The sequence below is a fragment of the Mesoplodon densirostris genome, chromosome 15 (genome assembly GCF_025265405.1).
Source record: "Mesoplodon densirostris isolate mMesDen1 chromosome 15, mMesDen1 primary haplotype, whole genome shotgun sequence".
Lineage (NCBI taxonomy): Eukaryota > Metazoa > Chordata > Mammalia > Artiodactyla > Ziphiidae > Mesoplodon > Mesoplodon densirostris.
In genome coordinates, this window is record NC_082675.1 from 17,020,046 (window position 1) to 17,044,398 (window position 24,353).

At 53.2% G+C, this 24,353-nt stretch overlaps 1 protein-coding gene across 4 annotated transcripts; it reads left to right on the forward strand.

Annotated features, from left to right (window-relative positions):
- Positions 1-649: 649 nt before the first annotated feature.
- Positions 650-23,274, forward strand: CABP1 (calcium binding protein 1). 4 transcript variants are annotated; one of them, XM_060119086.1, is made up of 7 exons: positions 650-1,294; positions 13,620-13,796; positions 16,672-16,702; positions 16,974-17,117; positions 19,354-19,463; positions 19,686-19,833; positions 23,249-23,274. In XM_060119086.1, the coding sequence occupies exons 1-7, from the start codon at positions 650-652 to the stop codon at positions 23,272-23,274; spliced, it is 1,281 nt and encodes a 426-aa protein (XP_059975069.1). The 4 variants fall into 4 exon arrangements, with proteins under 4 accessions (XP_059975069.1, XP_059975070.1, XP_059975071.1 ...); XM_060119088.1 differs by lacking the exon at positions 650-1,294 and adding an exon at positions 8,805-8,849; XM_060119087.1 differs by lacking the exon at positions 13,620-13,796.
- The last annotated feature ends 1,079 nt before the right edge of the window (positions 23,275-24,353 follow it).

The following is a 24,353-nucleotide window of genomic DNA, read 5'->3' on the forward strand; positions in this document are numbered from 1 at the left end:
ACCCTGCAAAGCCCAGGTTAAGCGGATACCACCTGGCTTCTGTTCTGAGAACTGAGCATCCTGTGGCTGCTTCACCAGGGTCATCCTGGTCCCACTCTAGGGTACTGGGAGTGGGTGAAGCCCCCATAGAGTGGAGCCTCTCCTTCCAGCAGTGTCCTTCCACGCCGTTCTGGCTCTGGGCTTTGTAGTGGTGGTGTCATGAATCGCGTGCTTTCATCCTCCTTGGGTCTTGACTTTACTTCCTTCACCTCTCTTGTCATCGTTTCCAAAGTGGTACCCCGTGGACAGTGCACCCTGCCAGCATTTCTGGACGTTCCGGCGGTTCTGGGTCATTTGGAAACCTCCGGGCATGTTAAGGGGGACTGCCGGCGCCACCAAGGTCTGGGCATCTATGGGGCCCTTCGCCTAGCCCCTTCTCTCGCACTCCCGGCGCTCCCGGCTACGCACCGCAGCGTCCCCTCAGCCGCCAGGGGCCGCCGGGAAGCGGGGCTCCTCGAGCGCGGGGCGGGGCAAGGGGCGGGGCGCGGCGGTACCTGGGCCGCCGGGGAGCCGGGGGTGGGCTCTAATGGGACAGCCGGCGGCCCCCCCAGATTCGCACCGCCAGCCGCCGGGGAGCTCGGGGCTCCAGGCGTAGAGGCTGCGCTGTCACATGGGCGGCGGCGACGGGGCCGCATTTAAGCGGCCGGGGGACGGCGACCGCCTCCAGCGCGTCCTCGGGCTCGGCTCCCGCCGGGCGCCCCGCTCTCTGCCCGCTGGGGGCCCAGCGCCGCGCCGCACCGCGCCGCCCCCGCCGGGCCATGCGAGCGCGGGCCCCGCCGCGATGAGCTCGCACATCGCTAAAAGCGAGTCCAAGACGTCGCTGCTGAAGGCGGCGGCGAGCGGGGGCAGCCGGGCTCCCCGCCACGGCCCTGCCCGGGAGCCAGTGCTGTCCAGCCGCCGGCTGCCCGGCCCCTGCCCGGGCACGCCGCCGCCGTCCGGGGACCCCAGTTTGCGGAGGCCCCTGTGCCGGCCGGCGCCGCGAGAGGAGGGCGCGCGGGGGAGCCGGCGCGGGCTCCCCCAGGCGCACTGCAGGCCCCGGGAGGCGCCGCCGGCCGCGGCGTCCCGACCTTCGCCGCCGTCGCCGCTGCCGCCGGCCCGCGGGCGGGATGGGGAGGAACGGGGGCTGTCCCCGGCGCTCGGCCTCCGGGGCTCTCTGCGAGCCCCAGGTCGCGGGGACTCAGCTCCAGCCGCCGCGTCCGAGGCAGACCCGTTCCTCCACCAGCTGCGCCCCATGCTCAGCTCCGCCTTCGGCCAGGTAAGGGCCGCGCCTCCCGCCCGCTCCCTGGAGAGGCGCTCGGGACCCTGCCGCGGCTGCGCGCCCACAGCCCTCCTCCCGCTGCCCGCGGGTCCCCGGGTCACGCTCCTCTGGTCCTCCCGCCGCCTGGCGCCCTAGCCCGCGCGCCTCCTCCCCCGTGCCTGATTCAGCACCCTGTGCGCTGTCCACGCTCCGGGCATCTTCAGGGCGAGGCCCCACCGCCTAGCCTCCCTCCACTTGCCGGAATGGGCCAGTCCTGGACGGGAGCGACCTCCACAAACCGCCTGGAAATTTGCAGGGGTCAAGGAGGGGTGCTCCGAGCAGGTGGCACCAAACCCACTCCTCCGGCCTCTGGCCAAGACGGCCAATGAGCGACCCAAGAGAGCAATGGGCATGGAGTCTGGGGATCAAGAGTGGGGACCTCGAGGTACACAGCCTTGCTTGGGGATGAGGGACCCTAGCCATTGCCTGTGGTGGCCCCAAAGGCCTGGGAAAAGTTAGGAGAGCTAAAAATATGAGAAAAGAGAAGTGTCTGGGTAGGCATGGAGGGATGCACAGAGCTATGGCTCAAACTGGAACTTTGGGGGTATTTTAAGGAGGTTGTCATCTAGGGATGCCATTAAGACGGTAGTGGGCAGTTGTCGAGTTGTGGGACATGGAATAACACCCAGAGACCCCTAGTCTAAGTTAGTGAGTATTCTAGGGTCAGAAAGGTCACTAAGGGGTCATGAATGACTCGTTTTGTTTCTTTTAAGAACCCCAAGCAGCTGGGCATCTGCCCTTTAAAAATGGCCCCGTGGTCATAATCCAGGTCTACAGTTAGGGGCTGTGCTGCTGGGGAGAGAGGCTCAGCAGAAAGGAACCTGTGAACTACTGAGCAAAGCCAGGATTTCCTGTAGTTCTGAGTCCATAATTAAGTCAAACTCGTTGGCACAGCATGGACACAGTTCTGCAGCAGCCGAGGAGGGGTGTAACACAGGTCTGATCAGAGTGTCGCGTGCTGTGTGGGCGAAGGTGGGGCCTGTGCGTTTCTGTGCTAGGATGTAGCGTAAAGAAGCCGTTTCAAGCTCCTGGCTTGCCATGCTGGATCAGAACTCCAAGGAGGCCGTGCGTGTTTTGCTTCAGATCTGCACATTCCTTTTCAAAATACTACTCTGCAGTGGCTGATGCCGGTGGAGGCATGAAGGCAGCTGACATGAAGGCAGCTGCACGTAGACTCGGGTTGCACGGGGCTGCTGTGGTGGCTTGATAGGGCAGCAGTGTGGCTTTGTTCCTGCCAGGAGCCCTCGTTAGCCAAGTTACCGGGAAACGGTTCTCCAGAGTAGAGATTTAAATGCAGAGCTGTGAAAGTTAGTGCAGTGATATGTTGAAGAGTTGACTGCAGTGGCTTCTGTATTAGTGAGGGGGTGTCAGGTGTTAGGGCAGGAGTGGTCTGGATTGCAAAAGGGATACTGTGTCGTTGAATTGGTGACAACTATTCATCCATTTATCCAATATATTTTGATCGCCTACTTTGCCCAGGCATTTGCTGGGCACTGTGGAGACGAAAGTGGACAGGATAGCCCGGGTTCTGGCTATTTTGGAGCTTACCATCTAGCAGTTTGGAAGGGTAGGTCATTGGCCCAGGATCACACACTTTCTGGTTATTTAGTTTGCTGGTGATCTGACTTCGTTTCTGGAAAAAGGGCCCTTTCTTTCCAGTCTTGCAGAAGTTGCCTGCCTGGGCCCTTTGTGAGCTCAGAGCATTTCAGCTCATGTGTTTTTCTTCTTCTACTTCCTCAGTCATAAAATGAAGGCTGTTTTCCAGTTCCATGTTCTGAAATGTCACCAGGGTCACCTGAGTCAGGGAGAACTGGAAGGTCCCATCAAATATTTACTACCTCCCTCTGGAAGCTCTTGTCCCTGGGGCTGCAGACTTTCTCTTTAAAGCTGGGCACATCCCGTCTGGCCTTCCTGCTGACGGCTCCAAGGCATCTGCTCCAGCAACGGTAACAGTAACAAAACCCGGCCTGGGACTTTGTGTCAGAGTCTCCAGTCTCCTGCAAGAATTAGGCTTTCCATCCCTTCTCTTTGCATTGAGATTTCTGTCCTTAGAGACAGGGTCAGGACCAAGAGAAGGGAAATGAGGTTCTGAACATAGAAACTTTCAGATAGGATCTGCTTTGGGCACAATATAGCCCTGGGGAAGTCTATTTTTCATGTCTCCCAAGTTCCTTTTTTTTTGTTTTTTTTAACCTTCAGTGAATCGTTTGACCTCAGTAAGCCTATGTTTCTTTATCTGCAAAATAGGGATAATCATAGTATCTTAATGGGTTTTCGGGGGGAATTAAAGGGGATATGGAGATATGCACAGAGCTTGGCCCAGAGCAAGGGTCTATGGATGTTAGTTATTATTATTGTTGTTGTTGTTGATTAACTACCAAGGACTGTGTCAGAACTTCTTTCCATTTGTGATAGAGCCAGGGAGGGCCAGGGGCCAAAGTGACACTGAAGGTACCAAGATGGACTCCTTCATTAGGGGGAACAGGAATTAGGGTTCTTCCAGTGACCTAACAGAGCATCCTTACTGCCTGCAGGGAGATGGTGTGGTTTTGAGGCTAAGGCATGGAATGGTAGTTTAGGAGTTAGAGCTGTAGGTTCCAATCCCAGCAATGTTACTTCCTATTGCTGTGACCCTGGGCCTGTTATTTTCTCTCTCTGGTCTGGGTTTCTTCATCCAGAAATGAGATTGACAAAAAACTACCTTGCAGAGCTCTTATGAGGGTTATACAAGATTAAGGATGTCAAATGGGCTGGCTCAAAGTGAGTGCTGGAAAAGGGCACAGGCTTCATTAATACTATTATTAATAGAGTAATTGTCAGAACGAGGGCCTGCATCAGGTAGTTTGTAAGCTGTCTCTGAGCCAAGTGAGGAAGGCCATTAAAAGAAGGAGCTGAGGGACTTCCCTGGTGGCGCAGTGGTTAAGAACCCGCCTGCCAATGCAGGGGACACGGGTTTGAGCCCTGGTCCGGGAGGATCCCACATGCCGCGGAGCAACTAAGCCCATGCGCCACAACTACTGAGCCCACATGCCACAACTACTGAAGCCCGCGTGCCTAGAGCCCATGCTCCGCAACAAAGAGAGGCCACCGCAATGAGAAGCCTGCGCACCGCAACGAAGAGTAGCCCCCGCTCGCTGCACCTAGGGAAAGCCCGCGTGCAGCAATGAAGACCCAAAATAAATAAATTAAATAAATTTTAAAAAAAACAAAAAAAGGAGCTGGATGACAAAGGACCTCCTCTAGTACCCTCTTTGTGGCCAGCTAAGGACAAGCCACCCAGCTGCCTAGAGAGAAGATGTGGTATCAAAAATTAACTCAGGACAGGCATGACTTGGGGGCAACTCTTGGCACTGGGTCTTGGAAAACTATTTTAAGAATAGTCTTTCTGTTCCTTCCCCTAAGTTTGGGAAGAAACACCTCTTGTAGACGAGGCAAAGAGGAAAAAACCCATAGCTCTGTCCCATCCTTCCCCTTTCTTTAACTATAGAGACATCTCTTCTGATTTGAGTAGGCTAGCCCAATTCCCAAACTGCTTTGTACGTAAGAGGGTCAAGGTATTTAATGCGTGAATGAATGAATCTCCAGCCTCTGCACTTCAGTTTCTTGGTTCCTATAGCTTAGATGAGGGAGAGGGACCGTACGGTTTGGATCCTAACGGATTCAAGTGCACTAGGCCTGTGTGCCTAGAATGATGGCTTGTGTATATTACTTACTCCTGCCCAGCCAAGTCACTCCCTACTGCTCTCTGAGAGGGCTGGGAGTCCCTGTGGCCTTTCTCTGGGTCCTGGGGAAGGGGAAGAGAAGGTCAGTTTGTGGTTGAGATCAATCGTAGATGATAGGTGTCAGTTCGTAGGTTTTGCAGATGCAACATTGGCACTTTCAACCTCTGTCTAGAGCCCAGTAAACAATGGACAAAGTATCTTCTCATTATCTTATCTTCATAGCAACCTGTGAAACTTAGCATTATCTTGCCCCATTTTAGAGACGAGAAAACAGGCTCAAGAAAGGGGAAGTGGCTTGTCCAAAGGTCACAGTGTAAGTAAAAGGCAGGACTGTGATGTGGTGTGTCTGTCTCCAAACAACCTGCCAGTGCCACACCATGCTGGCCAGTGGAAAGTCACAGAAGCGTGTTTCCTATTTGTCAGAAGCATCCACAAAGCACTTCTCAGGTTACGACCCAGCTTTCCCCAAGTGTCTTAACACTGGGCTGCCATCCAAGTTCAAATGCTGGTGATAGGACTGATCAGGGCCCAGAGCCAGCCTCCCTCCTAATCAGGAATCATCAGCAATGGGTTTATCCTTCTCATCCCTCTGATCCTATTATTCCATTCCAGAACTCTAAGCATGGCTTCTGGAGGCCCAGGGGCTGCTGCCACGGTGCATAGGGGAGGGGAGGCGGGGCCGTGGGATGTGCTTCACTCCTTAGGGAAGCCCCCACCATTCAGCCCTCTGTGAAATTTTCTGCCAAAGGTCAAGCCATCTGCCTCCTCAAGATCAGTAGTTACTCCCGTCACACAGAACCACCACACACCCCATCTGTTCAACCTAAAATAGATTAAGCAAGCTCGGGGTTGGAATCCTGAATCCCTGGCTGCCCTTAAGCCTCAAGCTGGTGTCAGCACCCTCTTCGCTAAAGAAGGATGGGATTTCTTCCAAGTGCATGGACTTTTCCACAAGGGCCTGGTTTTGCTGTCTCCTGTCTCCTTGTCTCTAAGGACAGAGGCCTATCCCAAGGTCGACAGATGGGTGCTGTGCTCTGAACTGGCCTGTGGGGGGCAGGAGTCACCAGGTCTGAGCCTGTGGGTGGCCTGCTGAGTGAATGGAGGCCCTGCTGGGCCCTTTAGGACCAACGTCGCCACCGGGCAGGGGAAGGGGCACCTTCTATGTGCCTGGAACTGTGCCAAGCCCTTTGCATGTATTATCTCATTAACTCCTCCTATGAAGGAAGGGTTATTAGAGTACCCACTTTATAAATACAGAAACTGAGGCTCAGAAAGATTAAGAAGTCCTCAAGGTCACATGGTTGGTAGGCAGGTGGGCGAGATTTGAACGCAGGTCTGTCCGACTCTGTATGCTGGGCTCTTTACCTCTAGATCAGTGGTTCTCAACACTGGCTGCAGGTTAGAATTACCTGGAGTATTAAACAACTCCAGGGGCTCACCTACACCTACTCCATCAGCATCTCTGGGGAAGGTCCCTAGTGATTCTAGTCTGCAGCCACCATTCAGAACCCCTGCTTCACACTGTGCTGACTTTTCATGTATCCACCCGTTTAGTTCATATGAATTGGATTTGTACCTGGAGCCTAACTCATCTCCCCTCTGGGGTCCGCAGTGAGACCTAGCTTTTCAAAAGAGTCTGCAGATGGTCAGTGCTCTACATTTTGTCTACAAGTCTTTCCTGATCCTTCCACACTAAGTCAGACCCCTGTCTCACATTCTTAGAGTGTTTGTGTTTCTCCTTCATAGCATTTACCTGAACTGAGATTAAGTATGTTGATAGCCCTTTAATATCTCCTGCCCGCCTGCCAGAATGTGAGCTCCCTGAAAGCAGGGACCATGTGTATCTTGTTTCCACAACTTTCCCAGAGCCAAGCACATGGGACAAATGATACTTCCTTCTTCCGTTTTAATAATTCCTTATCCAGTACCTGTCCTGTGCCACGCACTTTCCCCACACGCACCGTATCACCAGGCGAGGGAACTGAGGGCTGCCATGTGAGCACTCAGGAGCCGCGGGGCCAGGACTCAACCCCAGACCTCCAGATCCTTCCCATCCATCTGAGTCTGTTGCTCTTCCCACGACCCTGCCATCACGCTCTGTTTCCGAGGAACAGGTCTTTGAAAAAGGCATTTTTGTTGGTTCTCCCCATACCAGCTCCCCAGCAGCATCTTCACCCCCTTTCCTGCCCTTTAAGTGTCAACAGCGCACCCCCAGCCCCACCCAGGCTTCTCCTTCTGGCCTCCAGAGGCCGGAACCAGGCTGCTGAGCAACTCCCCCGACTAAAATAAACCATTGCATCGCCGTCAGCGGCACGGTCCTCAAAAGCTATCCAGGGACCTCCCTCCCCAGCTCCCTGGGAGCTGGCCTGTGGCACCTTCTGGGCAGCGTCCCCATCCATCTCCCCCTAACGGGAGCTCTGACCAGCCACCCAAAACTGTACAAAAATTCCTGCGAGAGGAGCCCCTCTGGACTGAAACTCTCAGCCGTGCGTGTAAATGGTTTTGCTGCAGGGCCTGGGAAAAGCTCGGCTTCCCAGCCTATCTCTGGTGCCCCCTGCTGGGAAAAGCCGGGTGCAGGGAAACGGGGACACTTCCTCTCCTGGGTCATCTGGCTGGGGCTGTAGGTCACAGAGGTGACATCTGAGGCTTGAGATGAATTCCCATCAAAGCTGGAAGCTGGAGGGGCGAGGACGTGCCAGTTACCTAAAAAGTTTCATTCATGGGACCTTGAAGACCGCTTTGCAAAGGGCGGCCTCTCTGCACCCCGAAGGAAACCGGTGAAAGATCCTCTACGGGGATCAGGCAGAGGATTAGGAGGTCGTCGCCCTCGCTCGCCCGCCGTGCCAGCACTGCCGCCATCAGGACCCCCTCAGGGCCGGCTCTTGATTTCCCTTGGGTTGGAGAGCGCGCGCACAGTGAAGGGAGCCGAAGGAGCTGCGTCGGCTCAGCTGTGCTTCCAGCCCTGGAGCCTCATCCCGTTTCGGTGAGGAGGCAAGTGTGAAAAATGGAGCGTGATGGAGACTCGTCACAAGATCTCCCAGGGCCTCGCTGGAGCTGCCTGCTCTCAATCCAGCTGCCATGGCGGCGGTGATTGAGATGCGTGTTTGTCCCTGAGCACCTGTGTGTGTGTGTGTGTGTGTGTGTGTATGTGTGTGTGTGTGTGAATGCACACATAAGGTTGGAAGCTGGGAGGCACCCTGGCTTTGGGGGCCCAAACTAGCCTGCTTCCCCTTCTGGGTCTGCTGGCCTAATTCCCAGCTGCAGCTGCCATTCTGGGCTCCCCTCCCCGAGGAAATCTCCCTGCAGATTTGACAGCCAGAGAGGAGGGGCCGAGGGAGGGGGAATGGACCGGGGAGAGGACTCAGCTGTAATCTGATGTAGATGATCCGGCAGCCTTCTCCAGCTAGGCTGCCCTTTGCCATCAGCTCTCCGGGCAATTTCCTCTATGCCTGCACTCTCCCCTCCTGCCTTCATCTCCTTAAGAAAGTGTCCAGAAAGTTAAACCCACACACATGAACACACACACAATCTACCAAAAAAAAAAAAAAAAAAAAATCTGGGAACAGGAGCGGGCAGACAAGTGAGAGAGCACGCGCGCAAGAGAGAGGGCTCAGATCGGTCTTGGAGGAAGAACGGCGCAGGCAGAGGGAGGCTAGGGTTGGTGGGGACCCAGACTAAGGTCTCTTAGCCCCCAGGAGCCTCCTTCATGGACCCGGGGGTCCTGAGAGGGGCTGCCTCAGCTTAGGATGGGCAACTGTGTCAAGTCTCCACTGAGAAATCTCTCAAGGAAGGTATGTTTCTGGAGTTCCTAAGACCTGGGGCGGGGGATTGGGGCATCTTGCCCTCTGCCCCAGAAGTTGGGGGCAGAGAGGGTGGGCATCTGAAGCTTGCTACCCTTCCCGTGGGTTCTGTCTAGAGCTGCTTCCCTGTTTCTCCCTCCAGATTCCCTCCTATCACATTTTTCTATGTCCCAGGCTCTGAGCTGAAGTTGGGACTTAAAGCTGCGTGGGGCGCTGTGTTTGGGAATTTGTGCAAGATTTAGGAAAAAAACCACGTAGCTCCATGAAAAGCGTGGATCTTTAGGATGTGAGTGGACAGACCCCCTTGGAGCCAACAGGATCAGAAGAGGGTTGAGCTGGGCTTTGACCCTGCTGCTGCTGGTTCCTTCCCGGCAGTAGGATGGGGGCTCATTCAGCTCGTTTGAGGGTCTCTGAGCCTCTCTGGTGGTCTCTAAGCCTTCAGAGTTGTGGGTTTTGAAGTAGATCGCCTTGTTCCTGAGAGGAACCAAGCCAGGTGTCCCCTTCCACCCTTGATAATTCTTGAGTCAGGTCAGAGACTCACAGCTAGGACCAGACTGGTTTGGGGCCCCAGGGTTGTTTCCGTCGAGAAACAGAGTGTACAGCAAAGGCGTCTGTAAGTTGCTTTCTGTAGTGGATGTATTGCTTATACACCATGATAATATCCTTTTGCAAGAATCCTTTTTGGAAAGCAAATAATCACCTCCAAAGCATCTTTCCTGCAAACCTGGGCTTACATCTGTAGGGTCTTGCTTTAAGTGGGCTCTGCCTGTATTTCTAGCCCCCTGTAGTCAGGCCATAGAAGAAACTCATAGATATTACTTAAAGGAAGAAGTAATGTGAGGGATGTTTTCCTCCAAATTATTTTATTTACCAGACGAGGAACTTGATTGCCACTCAGGTTAAGTAACTTACCCAAGGTCTCAGGTTAGCTAATGGTTCCTCTACCCCCAGCCCCATTCTACCTCCTCTGTTAGTTTGACAGCCTCTCAATTTAGGACATTTCAGCCTTTTCTGTTCATCATCTTCCTCACTTAGCTAAGCTGCTCACATCAAATTCCTTTTAATCTTCACTGTTCCTTGGATCCTTCTGAGGGTTGACTGTTTCTTCTGTGCACACACCCCCCAATCATCTGTCATCTTAAAGGAGAGTCTTTTGCATCAGAGGTGGCCTCCACACTGTTGCAGAGAAGCAGAAACGGATCTGAATTAGTTTAGAGGACCACAGGGCAAAGGCCCTTTCCCTGGGTTCTGTCCAGAGTTTAAAGAGGTGAACTCAAGAACAGGTATTGTCCGTCTGTCCTACCCAACCCATCTTCCCTTATACAGCAGAGTGCTTAAGAGTCAGACTTCTCAGGTCTCCTCTTTCTAGCCATGTGACCTTGGATAAGTTACTTGACCCGTCTGGGTCTCAGTTCCTTTATCCATCAAGTGGAAATACTAACATCTACCTCCAAAGGTGATTTTGGGGGCTAAAGGAAGAGCTGGGAACGCTGCCTGGAATATAGTACTCAGTAAATGTTAGCTAGTGTTATTAGCATCATAATCATAATTTTTCCACTCTGGGTTTTCTGAGAAGGGGGATGGAAATAAAAAGGGAAATAGGAGAGGTTTTGCGTCCATGGAGTAGGGCTAAAGATCATAAAACGTATTGCATTCAGTTTCATGTTTTTTTATAATAGTAATCATTGCTTCTTCCTGAATATCTGCAAGACCTCCAACACCTGTTATCTCATTTGCTCTTTTCCACCAAGTAGTTCTCTTGGCTATTTTCTAGAGAAAGGAGCTGGACTCAGAGATAAGAGCGTTCCTACGATCCCACAGCCAACCAGAAGCAGAGCTGAGATGTAAACCCTGGTCTGTGTAAATCCAGAGCTGGTATTTTTTGTTTTGGGGGGTTTCTTTTTTGAATTTTATTTATTTATTTTTTTATACAGCAGGTTCTTATTAGTTATCTATTTTATACATATTAGTATACATATGTCAATCCCAATCTGGTATTTTGTTTTTATTTTTGCCTCTGTGAGAGGCTGCCTCTCTCTTTTTCCAGCTGTCAGAGATGTTATTCATAGATTCACGAACCTGACCTTACAGGTCATCTTAGTCCAAATTCCCACTCACTGGGCAGTGCTCTCGTCCACCTCACCAAGTGCTTCCTCAGTCAACTTCTCCTTGAATACCTTCAGTGAGAGGGAGCACGTGCTTGGCGAGCTTGTACTGTTAGAGAGCTGTTAGGTCATGAGTCGTGCCAGCCCCTTCTGTTGCCCTGCCACACTCAGGAGACGTCCCCTCGGTGCCAGGAAACATTGTCAGCCTGTGGGCCGCTGCCCACTTGGCTTCCTAAGTAGTAGCTGGGAATTGGTAATGGAAGGAGGAGGCCTCCTGCAGGCTCTGAGCAGGGCAGGACTGGGCTGTCAGGTACCATCACTGGCCAGGGAAGAACAGAAGCGTCCTGGGGCAACTTGGTGCCAGGCAGGGTTAAGATCAAGAGACGCAGTGGAAATTTCCCAGCCATCACTGGTTCCTCCTTCGTGGGAGCAAATGTTTCTCTGTCCTTCTCACATCTTTCCTGATTGGCAAATATTCTCCCACTTCTTTTGCAGCCAGAAGTAAATGCCTTCTGGCATCCAGCATCTCTTAAGTCGCATCATCATCATCATTGTCATCATCGTTGTCATCATCATTGTCATCACCATGGCAACTCTACACAGTCAGCTCTTACGATGCTCTAGGCACCATGCAATAGCCCATTTACCTCTCACCAAATCCTCTGAGTTGCCCTGATCATACCCATTGGACAGAGAAGGAAACCAGAGCCCAGAGAGGTTAAATGACCTGCCGAAGGTCACATAGCAAGCAAGCAGCAAGCCAGAATTTGTCCCCAAGACTGTCTGAGTCCAAAGCCAGTTATACTCAAGCTCCTCTCGGAATTCTGTGCTGCCTGCTGCCTGCTGCCTGCTTCTGGGCGTGCTCATCCAAGCCAACTGAGTGAGACTCAGCCAGAAACGAAAAGGCTGATTCTCTACAAACATCTCCTGAGATTGTTTCCTGGGGTTAAGCCATGGTCGGCTCCTGGGCTCCCTCTGTCAGGAAGGTCTCTCTGGTCCTGCCCTGGCTCTAGCCAGGTCCCCGAAGCCTATGGGAGTATGGCCGAGGCTCTGAACCTCTCCTGGTCATCAAACCAGAATGGACCCTGGTCATGTCTGACACCCCTCAAGTTCTAAGATTACCTAGGGTGACCCTTTTTTGCACTCACTGGACTCAGGCCTTGGACTGAGGTCCTGCACCTCGGGTCTGAGTTGCTGCTTTCCCTTTGAGGGGCCAGAATATTGCTCCTTCATCTCTAGTCCTGGAAGAGGCTTAGGAAGTTGGAAGAGAGTCTAGACTATAGCTCCACAGTGTGGGGCTCCGGGGAGGAGGACCACGAGGACAGGGTGAGATGGGGGAGGTTGCCCTGCTTGTCCGCCTAGGAGGACAGGCTACCTGTTAGGTCGTGGGACCTTCTTCTGGACGTGGCCTTCCTTGAGCTGGAGGAAACTGTTAGAAAGCAGGTGCAGCAGGATGGACGGGCAGGGCATGCAGCTCTGGTGTTCTTGGACAAAGACAGCCCTCTAAGTTTCCACCACTCTCTCTTTCCTTGGAAGGTTTGGCTCCAAATCCCCACGCCGGTGGGGAGGCATCAAGCTCAGGGCCGAAGGCAGACTGCCCTGACCTGGATTCTGGGGGGGATGCTGGGCATCCTGGCCGGGATGCTGGGGTGGAAGAGAATACTGTGTCTGGATGCCGCTGTTGCCCTAAGGGGACGGTCTGTGGGCAGTGTTGACTTTTTATAGCTGCATGGGAAACATCAGGGAAGAGGGTGGGCTGGCCGTGGCCTGGGAGCACAGCTATATTCGGCCAGCAGAGAGGGCCCCTGCCTCAGCCTCTAGAGGTCCTGCAGACTGGGCTGGGCAGGGAGCCAGTGAAGGCGGGAGGGACGAGGAGAATTGCTGGTGGTAGAGAGCGTCTAGTCTCGAGGCCGCACACTAGGTGGAATCTGACCCATAGATGTGCTTTGTTTAGCCCACCTGATGCTTTAAATCAGAAGATCTGGCAACACCGGGCTGGAGTTACGTAATGTTGTCCCTTCAAAGGGGACACACAGCATCCATTTTGCCCCAGGCCCTGCCTCTCACACCTGCCTGCTTCATTTCTGTTCACTGTGGCACCTGTGTCTGCAACCTCCGGTGTTGCAGACTAGCTGAGCCTGCTCTTTGTGTCACCAGTTCTGATGGTCCTCACTGCCTTCCAGTGGGTTCCAGTGGGGGTAGGGTCAGAGGTCAGTCTGACCGGGGAGCTTAGCCCCGGGAATTGCGCTGGGACATTGGGAGCATCTTGGGAAAGGACATTATTCCCTGAATGAACAGAAGCCTCCCTCTGCCTGCTTCTCTCTCTGAGCTTCTGCATGCACACAAGTGTGTGGTTCTGTGCACGTGTGTGTGTATGTGTGTTTGTGTCTGCACTTGGGCCACACAGAGGGTATCAGACCCACCTCTCCCTGGAGCATCCGTTTTGGCCGAGGATGGGACTCCACCTGTTGGACCAGTTTGATGCCTGCCCCAGAGCATCCTGAGGGCTCTCTGCACCCTGCTGTTTGCCTCGCAAGGTCTGCTCTTGAGAAGGGCCCCTTCTAGGACCAGGAGCCAGGCTGGGGCCAGGAGGACCCAGCTGGGCAGGGAGGTGATGCCCTGCCTTTCTTTTGTATTTGCTTGGTGCTGGCTGAAGATGCGCCAGGAGGAGACCAGCTATACGGTGGTGCAGACGAGTGAGGAAGGGCTGGCGGCCAGCGGCGAGCTCCCCGGACCGCTCCTGATGCTGGCCCAGAACTGCGCCGTCATGCACAACCTGCTGGGCCCGGCCTGCATTTTCCTGCGTAAGGGCTTCGCGGAGAACAGGCAGCCTGTACGTAAGTTGGCCCCGGTGGAGCCGCGCTCGACTTGGCTTCACAGGGCGTGAGGAAGGAGGTGCTGGGAAGAAGAGGGGGCTCTGTACTCAGCAGTGCGCATCCCCCAACGGATACACCTCAAACCCGCCACTTGTGAATCTGACCCCCAAAGTTTCCCACTGATGGCTGCAAAGCCCTGGTGAGTCCACATCCACCAGCAAGAAATAATAGCAGCTAATATTGCTTGGAGTTTTTGTGGGTTTTTTTTGAGCACTTACTATGTGCCAGGCACTGTGCTAAGTGCGTTGGCTCATCACCTCCCTTAAGCCTCAGAGCAACTCCAAGAGGTAGGTACTATTATCCTCCCCATTTTACAGATGAGGAAACTGAGTTGGAGAGGTAACATGCTCAAGGTAACATCTGGTGGGTGATAGAGGTGGGATTCAGATTCAGGGATACTGACTCAAAGACCTCCTGTGCTCTGAACAACAGTACTGAATATGCAGCACCATCCAGTAGAACTTACTGTGGAAACACTGCCCAATCTGCGCTGCCCTCCCTCTACAGTAGCCACTAGCCACATGTGGCCACCGAGCCCTTGAAATGTGGCTAGTGCAACTGAGGAAGTGAATTATTAATTTTCTTTGATTCCAATTCCAACTTAAATAGTCACATGTGGCCACTGCTTTGGACGGCCTCCCATGCGTATCTGAACAGTCACAGAGAGGAGGGTATTAACAGTGATGTTATAGATTCAAACATCAGTAGGTTTAAATGCCACCTGTTAAACACTTTACACATCTTGCCTCACAGATGCTTACAAAGGCCGTGTAAGGTGAGTACTGGTATTAACCCATTTTACAGATGAGGAGACTCTGGCGCACACAGTTGAAGGAACCTGCCTAAGGTCCTACATCTAGGAAGCAGCAGATCTGGGCTTTGCCCTTGAGTCCGTCTGACTCTAGAGGCCAAGCTCGTCCCCCGACTGCTTAAGTTGAGGAGTGAGGGGTGTGGTGGGCTCCATTCCCACCTGACCCCCCAAATCAGTGCTCATGGTTTCTCTGCCCCATCGGTGGGCATCCCCGGCTCTACTACACATCCTCCCGCTGCTCTGCCCTGAGGAGTGTATGATTCAGGGACCAGCCAGCAGGACTCAGTTGGACCAGCTCCGGCCACGGGCACACTGCCAAGGGGTACCCAGCTTTTTTGTTCCCTGGCTCTGGGTTTATAAGAAGTAGGGTCGGGGCTGCAGAGCTGGGTCCTGGAGATGTGAGAGGCTACTTGAGGCCTGCAGGGTGGGAAGGGTTGTGTCACTTGTCCCAGTGAGCATACTCTGCACGTGTGAGTGCATGCATATAGTCGCTGACACTTTCACTTACTGGGGGTACCGGGCATTGTAAAAGACATTCTTTTTGGTCACCCAAGATCCCAGTCTGACTGGAGCAGCTAGTGGGTGATAGAGGTAGGATTAGGTAGGTATTACAGGGCGTGACAACCCCTCCCTGTGCACAGTGACAGGTTTTTAAAGTGGAAGTCCTCACAGTCATTTCAAAGAAACAGACACCTTGAGGTGAGTCCTACCTTCAGCTAAAAATGCCGCTAGCAGGACCTGGTGGCCTGCAGCCTACTCGTTCCAGGCTCACGTACGCTGTCAGCTCTGTCCTACCACGTACGGCCACTTCTGAGAGCCGGGTCCTTCCTGCGCAGCTGGTGGTCCCACAAAATGTTGCTCAGCAGCCCCTTTCTAGAAGATTCTCAGATTTTCCAGCACTGGGGTCCCTTGCCCTGGGGCCAGTTTGGAGCAGGTGGGCAGCAGCCTCTCACCCGCCCTGGCCCTATTGGCTAGAGCAGCCTGTGTGCACAGCTGAGATGCCTCACGCTCGCTGTGGCCCGCTCGCTGTGGCACACCCGTGTGTCTGTGTTTGCGATCGGTGTGCCCACACCTGGTGTGCACTTCCTCAGGGCGGACACACCCTGCCCCGTGTTCTCCCTGCCCAAAGGCAGAGAGCTGTGACATATGGAGAGGATGAGCCCGGTGGACCAGTTTTGGAGCCTGCTAAGCATGTCCATCTGGGCACCGCATCCATTTCATGCCAGTCTGTCTCCCTCCTGGGCAGGCCTGGGGCGACTGATGCCTCACCAGCCGGAGCCTGCCCCCTGCTTCCTCTGGGCCTGCTCTTTGGAGACTTCTCTGCCATCTGTTCAGATGCCTCGTCCCAGGGCTTCCTTGACTCCCCAAGGAGACCTGGACACTGTTTGAGGCCGCAGACGTGCGCTTTGGACCCTGGCGGCCACCAGAGGCACTGGCAGCCCCCAGGGTCCTATGCTGTGTCCTGTGACAGGGCGAGGTATAGGATGGGGGTCCAACTGGAGAAGGTGGGGCGGTGCCCAGGAAGCAGGGCACAGCCTCATCCTGCCTCCGCTCCCTCGGCTCTTCCTCCGCCTCCTGTTCCTCCCTCTTGGGTGCCTGTCTGGGCCCCCACTTCCCCCCCGGCCCCTCGCTTCTCCCATTGCTTTGCAGGCCTCTTTTCCACTGCTCTTCCTGGTTTCTTTGGGTAGAGCCCTCTTCTTTCTGTTGTGACCTCCCGCTAACCCCGTTTTATTTACAGGTTTTGGCCTCCAGACCAGCCCTGTTCGTTGACACATTCTTGTGTCTGGAATAAGGGGCTGGGGGCCCAGAGGTTCTGTACCCAGGCTGGAGAGGGCATCTCCCATGTCTGTGGGACAGGGGGCGCTGCATCCTTTCCCCCCCAGGACATGGTCCAGGCACGCCTCCGCTGCTACCGCATCACCTCCCGCCCAGTGCCTGCTGCCACCGGGACGGCCCTCAGCTGGGCAGTGTGACTTCTGGGCCCCTTGCAGCTGCTAATAGGACATGTTCTTTTGTTTCAGGACAGATCACTGCGGCCAGAGGAGATTGAAGGTAAGAACTGGCCCCTTAGGGGAGAGGGTTGCTCAACCATCCAGAAAGATAAGGAGAGGGAGGTGGGTGGGAAGAGAGGCAGAGATATCTCGGCCTCCTGCAAACGGGGCCTGGTGCAGAGCCAGGCATCCTCTGTGGAGCCAGGCGTTGGAGGAATGCAAGAGTCAGCAGGCCCTCGGGCTGCCTCTGCCCCAGAGACTCTGCAGGTCATCCCCTCACCCCCCCACCCCAGTCCACAACCAACCCTCCCCCACTTCCTTTGCTTCCCCAGAGCTCCGCGAGGCCTTCAGAGAGTTTGACAAAGACAAGGACGGCTACATCAACTGCAGGGACCTGGGCAACTGCATGCGCACCATGGGCTACATGCCCACCGAGATGGAGCTTATCGAGCTGTCTCAGCAGATCAACATGAACCGTGAGTCCCTCCAGCGGGTACCTCCTTCCCTCCCCAGCCTCGCCCTTGCTGTCCTCTGCCTGGGTTCAAGTTCTCGGCCCACCTCTTCCCAGCTCTGTGACCTGGGGCAAACTACTCTCTCTGTGCCTCTGTTTGCTCACCTGTAAAATGAGGGGTGGAATAGAGCACAGGAAGTCAGTTGGGGGCACGTTTATTTCTTTATTATTTTTTCGTGGTTTATTTATTTATTTATTTATTTATTTATTTATTTTATTTTATTTTATTTTTTTTTTTGCTGTACGCGGGCCTCTCACTGCTGTGGCCTCTCCCGTTGCGGAGCACAGGCTCCGGACACACAGGCTCCGCGGCCATGGCTCGCGGGCCCAGCCGCTCCGCGGCATGTGGGATCCTCCGGGATCGGGGCACGAACCCGTGTCCCCTGCATCGGCAGGCGGACTCTCAACCACTGCGCCACCAGGGAAGCCCTATTCATTTATTTTTTATTTTTATTTTTGGTAACAGCTTTACTGAGATATAATTCATAAACCATACAATTGACTCACTTAAAGCATATGCACTTCAGTGGCTTCTAGTGTATTTAAAGTTGTGCAACCATCACCACAATCAATTTCAGAATATTTTCATGGCCCCCAAAAGAAACCCTGTATCACTTTGCCATTACCCCCAAGTCCCTCCCCAGCCCTAGGCAACCACTAATCTACTTTCTGTCTAAGCAGGTTTGCCTATTCTGGAAGTTTCTTTTTTTTTTTTTTTTTTTTTTTGCCGTACGCGGGCCTCTCACTGTTGTGGCCTCTCCCATTGCGGAGCACAGGCTCTGGACGTGCAGGCCCAGCGGCCATGGCTCACGGGCCCAGCCGCTCCGCGGCATGTGGGATCTTCCCAGACCGGGGCACGAACCCGTGTCCCCTGCATTGGCAGGCGTACTCTCAACCACTGCGCCACCAGGGAAGCCCTGGAAGTTTCTTTTTTATTTTTATTGAAGTATGCTTGATTTACAATAGTATATTAGTTTCAGGTGTACAACACAGTGATTCAAAATTTTTTATATATTATACTCTATTTAAAGTTATTATAAAATATTGGCCCTATTCCCTGTGCTGTATACTCTATCCTTGTAGCTTATTTATTTTATACATAGTAGTTGGCATCCCTTAATCCCCCGTCCCTATCTCACCCCTCCTCCCACTTCCCTCTCCCCACTGGTGACCACTAGTTTGTTTCTGTATCTGAGAGTCTGTTTTTCTTTTTTGGACGTATTTAAAACAGCCAGATACCTGGCACACAGTAAGAGGTGAACAGAGGATGCCATTATTATGTTTTGCTCTGTCTTCATTTTCATTCTCCCAGGAGCAGACCGGGAGATAGGGCTTTGAGTGCGGTAGTTTACTCCGTAGGGGCAGGACGGTAGTTTACTCCGTAGGGGCAGGACGGCATCGGTAGGGGGTAGGGAGATGAGAGGGCGGAGACAGGAGCCAAGGCACGAGGCACTGGAGCAGCTACCACTGCGGGTGATTGGAGTCTAGTTCTGCCCGGAGCTCGGGAAGCTGGTGTAGCAGGCCCACCTCGGAGTTGTCCCCAGCCCTTACCTCTCGGGCTGGGTATTTATCCCCCAAACTCAGTCACTGGCTGAAAGTGCTGTGAGCAGGCCCCAGGGGGCAGGTCCCCTGTATTTCTCCCCACTGAGGGCCACTTGGAAGGTGAGTTCTATTTGCACAAGGAGGGAAAGGCGGGGGCAGGTGGGCCAGGTGCCCACGGCTTCTGCTTCTCTCTCTGCTTTTCTGCATGTGTGTCTCTGTCTCTCCTTCTCTGAAATTCTTTGCCTGTCTCTTTCTCCCCTCCGTGCCTACCCCTGTCAACTTCCTGACTTGTTCCTTTAGTCAAACTCCAGCCACTCGCCTGAGCCATTCTGTGACAACCCCCCATCCATGGTCACCTCTGTGTCCTCATTTGGCCTTTGCTTATACCCTGGGCCTGGAGCTGGGCAGGTCAAGGAGGGTTGGCAGTTCCCTCGGTTGCCTAGTTGGAGATGGGCAGTGGTTAAATTTTAATTTTTTAAAATCTATATGTATTTATTTATTGGCTGCGCCATGTGGCATGCGGGATCTTAGTTCCCCGACCAGGGATCGAACCCGTGCCCCCTGCAGTGGAAGTGCAGAGTCTTAACCACTTGACTGCCAGGGAAGTCCCAGATGGGCAGTGGTTAGATGGATGATCCAGTCTGTTCCTCTGTCCCCAGTGGGTGGCCATGTGGATTTTGATGACTTTGTGGAGCTAATGGGACCTAAACTCCTGGCGGAGACAGCAGATATGATTGGAGTAAAGGAACTGCGAGATGCCTTCCGAGAGGTGAGTGATGGGCAGTGGACAGGCAGCGGTGGGGAGCTTGTTAGAATTCCAACCCGGGACGGAAACGTGAGCTCTGGATCCCAGACCAGGGGAAGGAGCTTGGACAGAGAAGGGATCCGGGGAAGGCGGGACAGTGGTGCTGGAGAAGGGGCTCAACCTCGGGATCTGCTTCCAACAGTCTTCATGTTGTAGCTACTCCTCCCTCCTTCCTGCCCTCTCTAGTTTGACACCAATGGTGATGGGGAGATAAGTACCAGTGAGTTACGAGAGGCCATGAGGAAACTCCTGGGTCATCAGGTGGGACACCGAGACATAGAGGAAATTATCCGAGATGTGGACCTCAATGGGGATGGACGAGTGGACTTTGAAGGTAGGTGGAAGTGGTTTTGAGAATGGAAGAGAAACCAGGGTAGTAGTGGGCATCCACAGAGCCCTCCACGTATGTATCCATGATGCAATCATCAATGCACTCCAACTTTCCATCCCCCTACCCTTCCATCCTGCCACCCCTCTAATCTGCCTTCCGTCCCTACACCCATCCATCCATCCAACCATCTGTCCATCTTTCCATATCTATCTTTCCATCTTTTCATCCATCTATCTCTTTGTCTGTCCAGGTGCCTATTTACCCACTCACCCATGTGTAAACAGTTATCCATAGAACCATTTATCTGTGGCCTTATCTATCCATCCATGCACCTATTCATTCTTCTCTACATTCACCCATGCATTCATCCATGCATCCATCTACCCATGTATCTCTCTCCATCTATCCATGCATCTCTACTTCTCAACATTCATTCATACATTTGTATATCTCTACTCATCTGCCTATATTTCTACCCATACTTCCAATGATCTTTCCATCAGTCTGTACAGTCATTTTCCCATCTCTATCCATGTACTCATTCATCCATCCATCCCTGTGTCCATCTGCCCCCATCCATCTCTCTCCATCTATCTGTCCACCTACTCCTGCATCCATCCATGTAGGTATTTTCTGAATACCACATTCCTCAACCTGACACTCAGGCCCCCTAAAATCTCTTCACGGCTCACCTCTCTGGCCACAGCTCCTACCATTCCTTCACTCACACTCCACCTTAAAGCCGTAGGTGGTCCATGAACCTCCTAAGCTGTCATTTGAATACGTTGTTCTTTTTGTCAGGATGCCTTTTGTCCTATTCTTCGCTGGTCCTAAATTCTATTCATCCTTCAAGACCCAGCAGTGGGGCCACTCCCTCAAACACTGCTTTCCTCATTCCCCAGATTGAACTTCCTCTTTTCTGGGCTTTCACAACACCTCAGGCTCACCCTCATTCTTCACACTGGCCCCTAAATGCTAGTTATATCTCTGCTTGACTCTGAACTTTTGGAGAGGAGGAACTCCACTTTCTTTATCTCTGTCATTCCCACAGAACTCAGTACCGGACACATAATGAATGCTCAGTAAAAGTGTTTTTAAAATAACCAATAATAATCATAATAGTGATCATCTATAACTGTACACTTATTGTATACCAGTCACTGTACTAAGTAGCTTTACACATATTATCTCATTTAATTTTCATGATGACTCTAAGGACTGCACATTATTACCTTATGTTATAGATGAGGAAACTGAGGCTCAGAGAAGTAATATAACTTGCTAACTGGTAAGAGGCAGAGCTGGGTCATAAACTCAGGCCTGGAATCTCAACCACTACATACATTACACTGTACATGACACTGTCCGAGGCACCATGGGATACAGGAAAAACAACAAACGAACAGCAAAACATTGATTCTGCACTCCAGGAACGTGCATTCTGAGCAGAAAGGCAAGATAAACACGAGCAAGACTGTGAATATGTCCAGAACACAAAGGCTGGGAGGCCTTTTCTGGGGAGTAGCTAGTCTTCAAGGTCAAAGAGAGTGTGGCAATGGAGAGAAGGCTTTCCTACCACGAGAGCTGAACATTTCAGGTCACCCCATGTCCAGGTAGTGACTCCTACAGATGCTGGCTCTTCCCTGAAAGCCCAGCATCCCCCATTCATTCTATCAGCGTGTGTTGTACACCTAGTGTGTGCCGAGACCTGATCCCTGCCTTGAGGAGCCCAAGACCAGCAAGGAAAGCCGAAGCCAGCAGTATAGTCCATGCTGTTTGGGGGAAGTACAGTAGGCTGTGGGGCACAGTGGTGGCACCTTTGCCAAGCTGGGAGGGGGGATTAGGGAAGACTTCCTGGAGGAGGCTATAAGTAAGTAGAGCCCTAAGAGATGAGTAGGAGCCAGCAGGTGAAAAAGAAGGAAGAGATATTTACCCAAAGGAATTGAAAACTTATATCTACACAGAAAACTGCAAACAGATTTGTTGTTTATAGTAGCTTTACTCATAATTGCCAAAACTTGGAAGCAACCAAGATGTCCTTCAGTGGGTGAATGGATAAATTAACTATGGTATATCCAGACAATGGAATATTATTCAGCGTTGAAAAGAAATGAGCTATAGGGGCTTCCCTGGTGGCGCAGTGGTTGAGAGTCCGCCTGCCGATGCAGGGGACACGGGTTCGTGCCCCGGTCCGGGAAGATCCCACATGCCGCGGAGCCGCTGGGCCCGTGAGCCATGGCCGCTGGGCCTGCGCGTCCAGAGCCTGTGCTCCGCAGCGGGAGAGGCCACAACAGTGAGAGGCCCATGTACCTCAAAAAAAAAAAAAAAAAAAAAAGCTCTCAAGTGATAAAAAGACATGGAAGAACCTTAAATGCGTAGTAAGTGAAAGCAGCCAGTCTGAAAAGGCTACATACTTTGTGATTCCAACGATATGACATTCTGGAAAAGACAAAACTGTGGAGACGGTGAAAAGATCAGTGGTTGCCAGGGGTTGTGAGGAGAGGGAGGGATGAAGACAGGGAACACAGAGAATTTTTAGGGCAATAAAACTATTCTGTATGATAGTACAATAGGGATACATGTCATTATACATTTGTCCAAACCCACAGAATGTCCAATACGGAGGATGAATCCTAATGTAACCGTGGACTTGGGGTGATAATGACGTGTCAGCGTAGCTTTATTGACTGTAACCAACGTCCTGCTCTGCTGGAGGATGTTGACGATGGAGGAGACCATGTGTGTGTATGGCAGGCAGGGAGCATATGGGAAATCTGTACCTTCTGCTCGATTTTGCTGTGAACCTAAAACTGGTCTAAAAAATGAAGTCTAGTTAAAAGAGAAGGGAGCAGGGATAGGCTGCAGGAAAGCTGAGAGGTGAACAGGAGGGGTGTGTGTTGGTTGCCCCTGAGGCGCTGACAGGGAGCTCTGTGGAGTCAGAGCTTAGTGGCTGAAGGTGAGTGGTGACAGGTGAGGCTGGAGATGTCAGCTGGGGCCAGAACAGGGAGGCCCTGGGGTCGTGTCAGGATCCAGCACGTTATCCAGTGGGGACCATGAGAGGTTTAAGAGGGGTCAGATACGCAGATAGAAAGCTCCTGCTAGCTGCTGTGTAGAAGGTGGATTGGAAGATGCTGGATGGGGGAAATTCTCTGGCCGTCCAGTGGTTAGGATTCCGCGCTCCCACTGCAGGGGGCGCGGTTGGATCTCTGGTGGGGGAACTAAGATCCCGCATGCCGTGTGGCGCGGGCAAAAAAAAAAAAAAAAAAAAAAGAAGATCCTGGGTGGACGTTGGGGACCAGCATCAGTCAGGGGCCTTGGCAATAGACACGGGGCCACCGATCCGAGGGAGGTTTGGAGGCAGCGTCCTGGGCCCTGACTGCTGCTTTCTCCCCACCCCCTCCTGTGCACCCCACCGCAGAGTTTGTCCGGATGATGTCCCGCTGAGGCCGCCAGGGCCCCTCCAGGACTGCCAAGCTCCACGGGCGGGGAGAGGAGGAGCCGGAGCTCGCCTCATCCCGCCGCCACCGCCGCCGCCGCCGCCGCCCAGAGCTCGGGACGTACTGGCGGATGGGGCCTGCCTGCACCCCGGGGAGGTGCCCACCCCGGACCCCCGCCCCTCCGCACTGTGAAAGACTCACGACTCCTGCAACTGGAAAGGGGGGCGCCCGCCGACGAGGAGGCCACCGCGCCAAGCCGGCGGAAGTCAGGCCGGGCGCCGAGTGCCATAGACCCAGCCGCTGCTGGCTGGGGGCGCCCCACACAGCATGTCTGCCCCCCGGGGCAGAGCCTCTCGCCGCCCTCCTTAACTCTGTGCCCGTCCCGCCTCGCCTCAGCCCTGTTATCTCAGAACCAATAAAAATATTTCCAAGAGAAAGGCAGCCGTGGGGGGATCTCTGCTTCTCCAGCCTGGTTAGATGGCACACGCGTTTCCTGAGTACCAGCTGCGTGCCCAGAACTGGGTGAATCTCCCTGCCCTCGATGTGTACTGAGTTCCCATTAGGCACCCAGCCTCTTCCACCTTTAACTGAAAGGGAGACTGGGGCATATAGTGATGTAGCTGGATTTGCTGCTACACCAAACAAGGTCAAGTTCTATACGGAAAGGAGACTGGATATTGGTTGCGTAAGCATCTAGCAGGGTCTGCCTCACTTCCTGCCTCCCTGGAGCTTTCACACTGGTCGAGACAATCACATCCATATGTGATTACAAATTGTGATCCTGCTTTTAAGGAAAAATGCAGGGACCTTTGGTGGGGTAGGATAAGGAGGCCTGGACTACTCTCTGGGGAGATCAGGAGAGGCTTTCCTGAGGAAGTGATAACAAGGTTTTTGCCCTGGAGGAAATCCCAGTGTGTGTGAGGACACGAATGTATTAGAATGGAATCAGCTGCCAGACACTCTGCCGAGTGAGAAGCAGGATGGTATACTGGTTAGGTCCTGGATTTACTTGCTGTGTGACTTTGGGACAGTCACGTCTCCTCTCTGAGCCTCAGTTTCCTCATGTGCAATAAGGGGATAATAAAG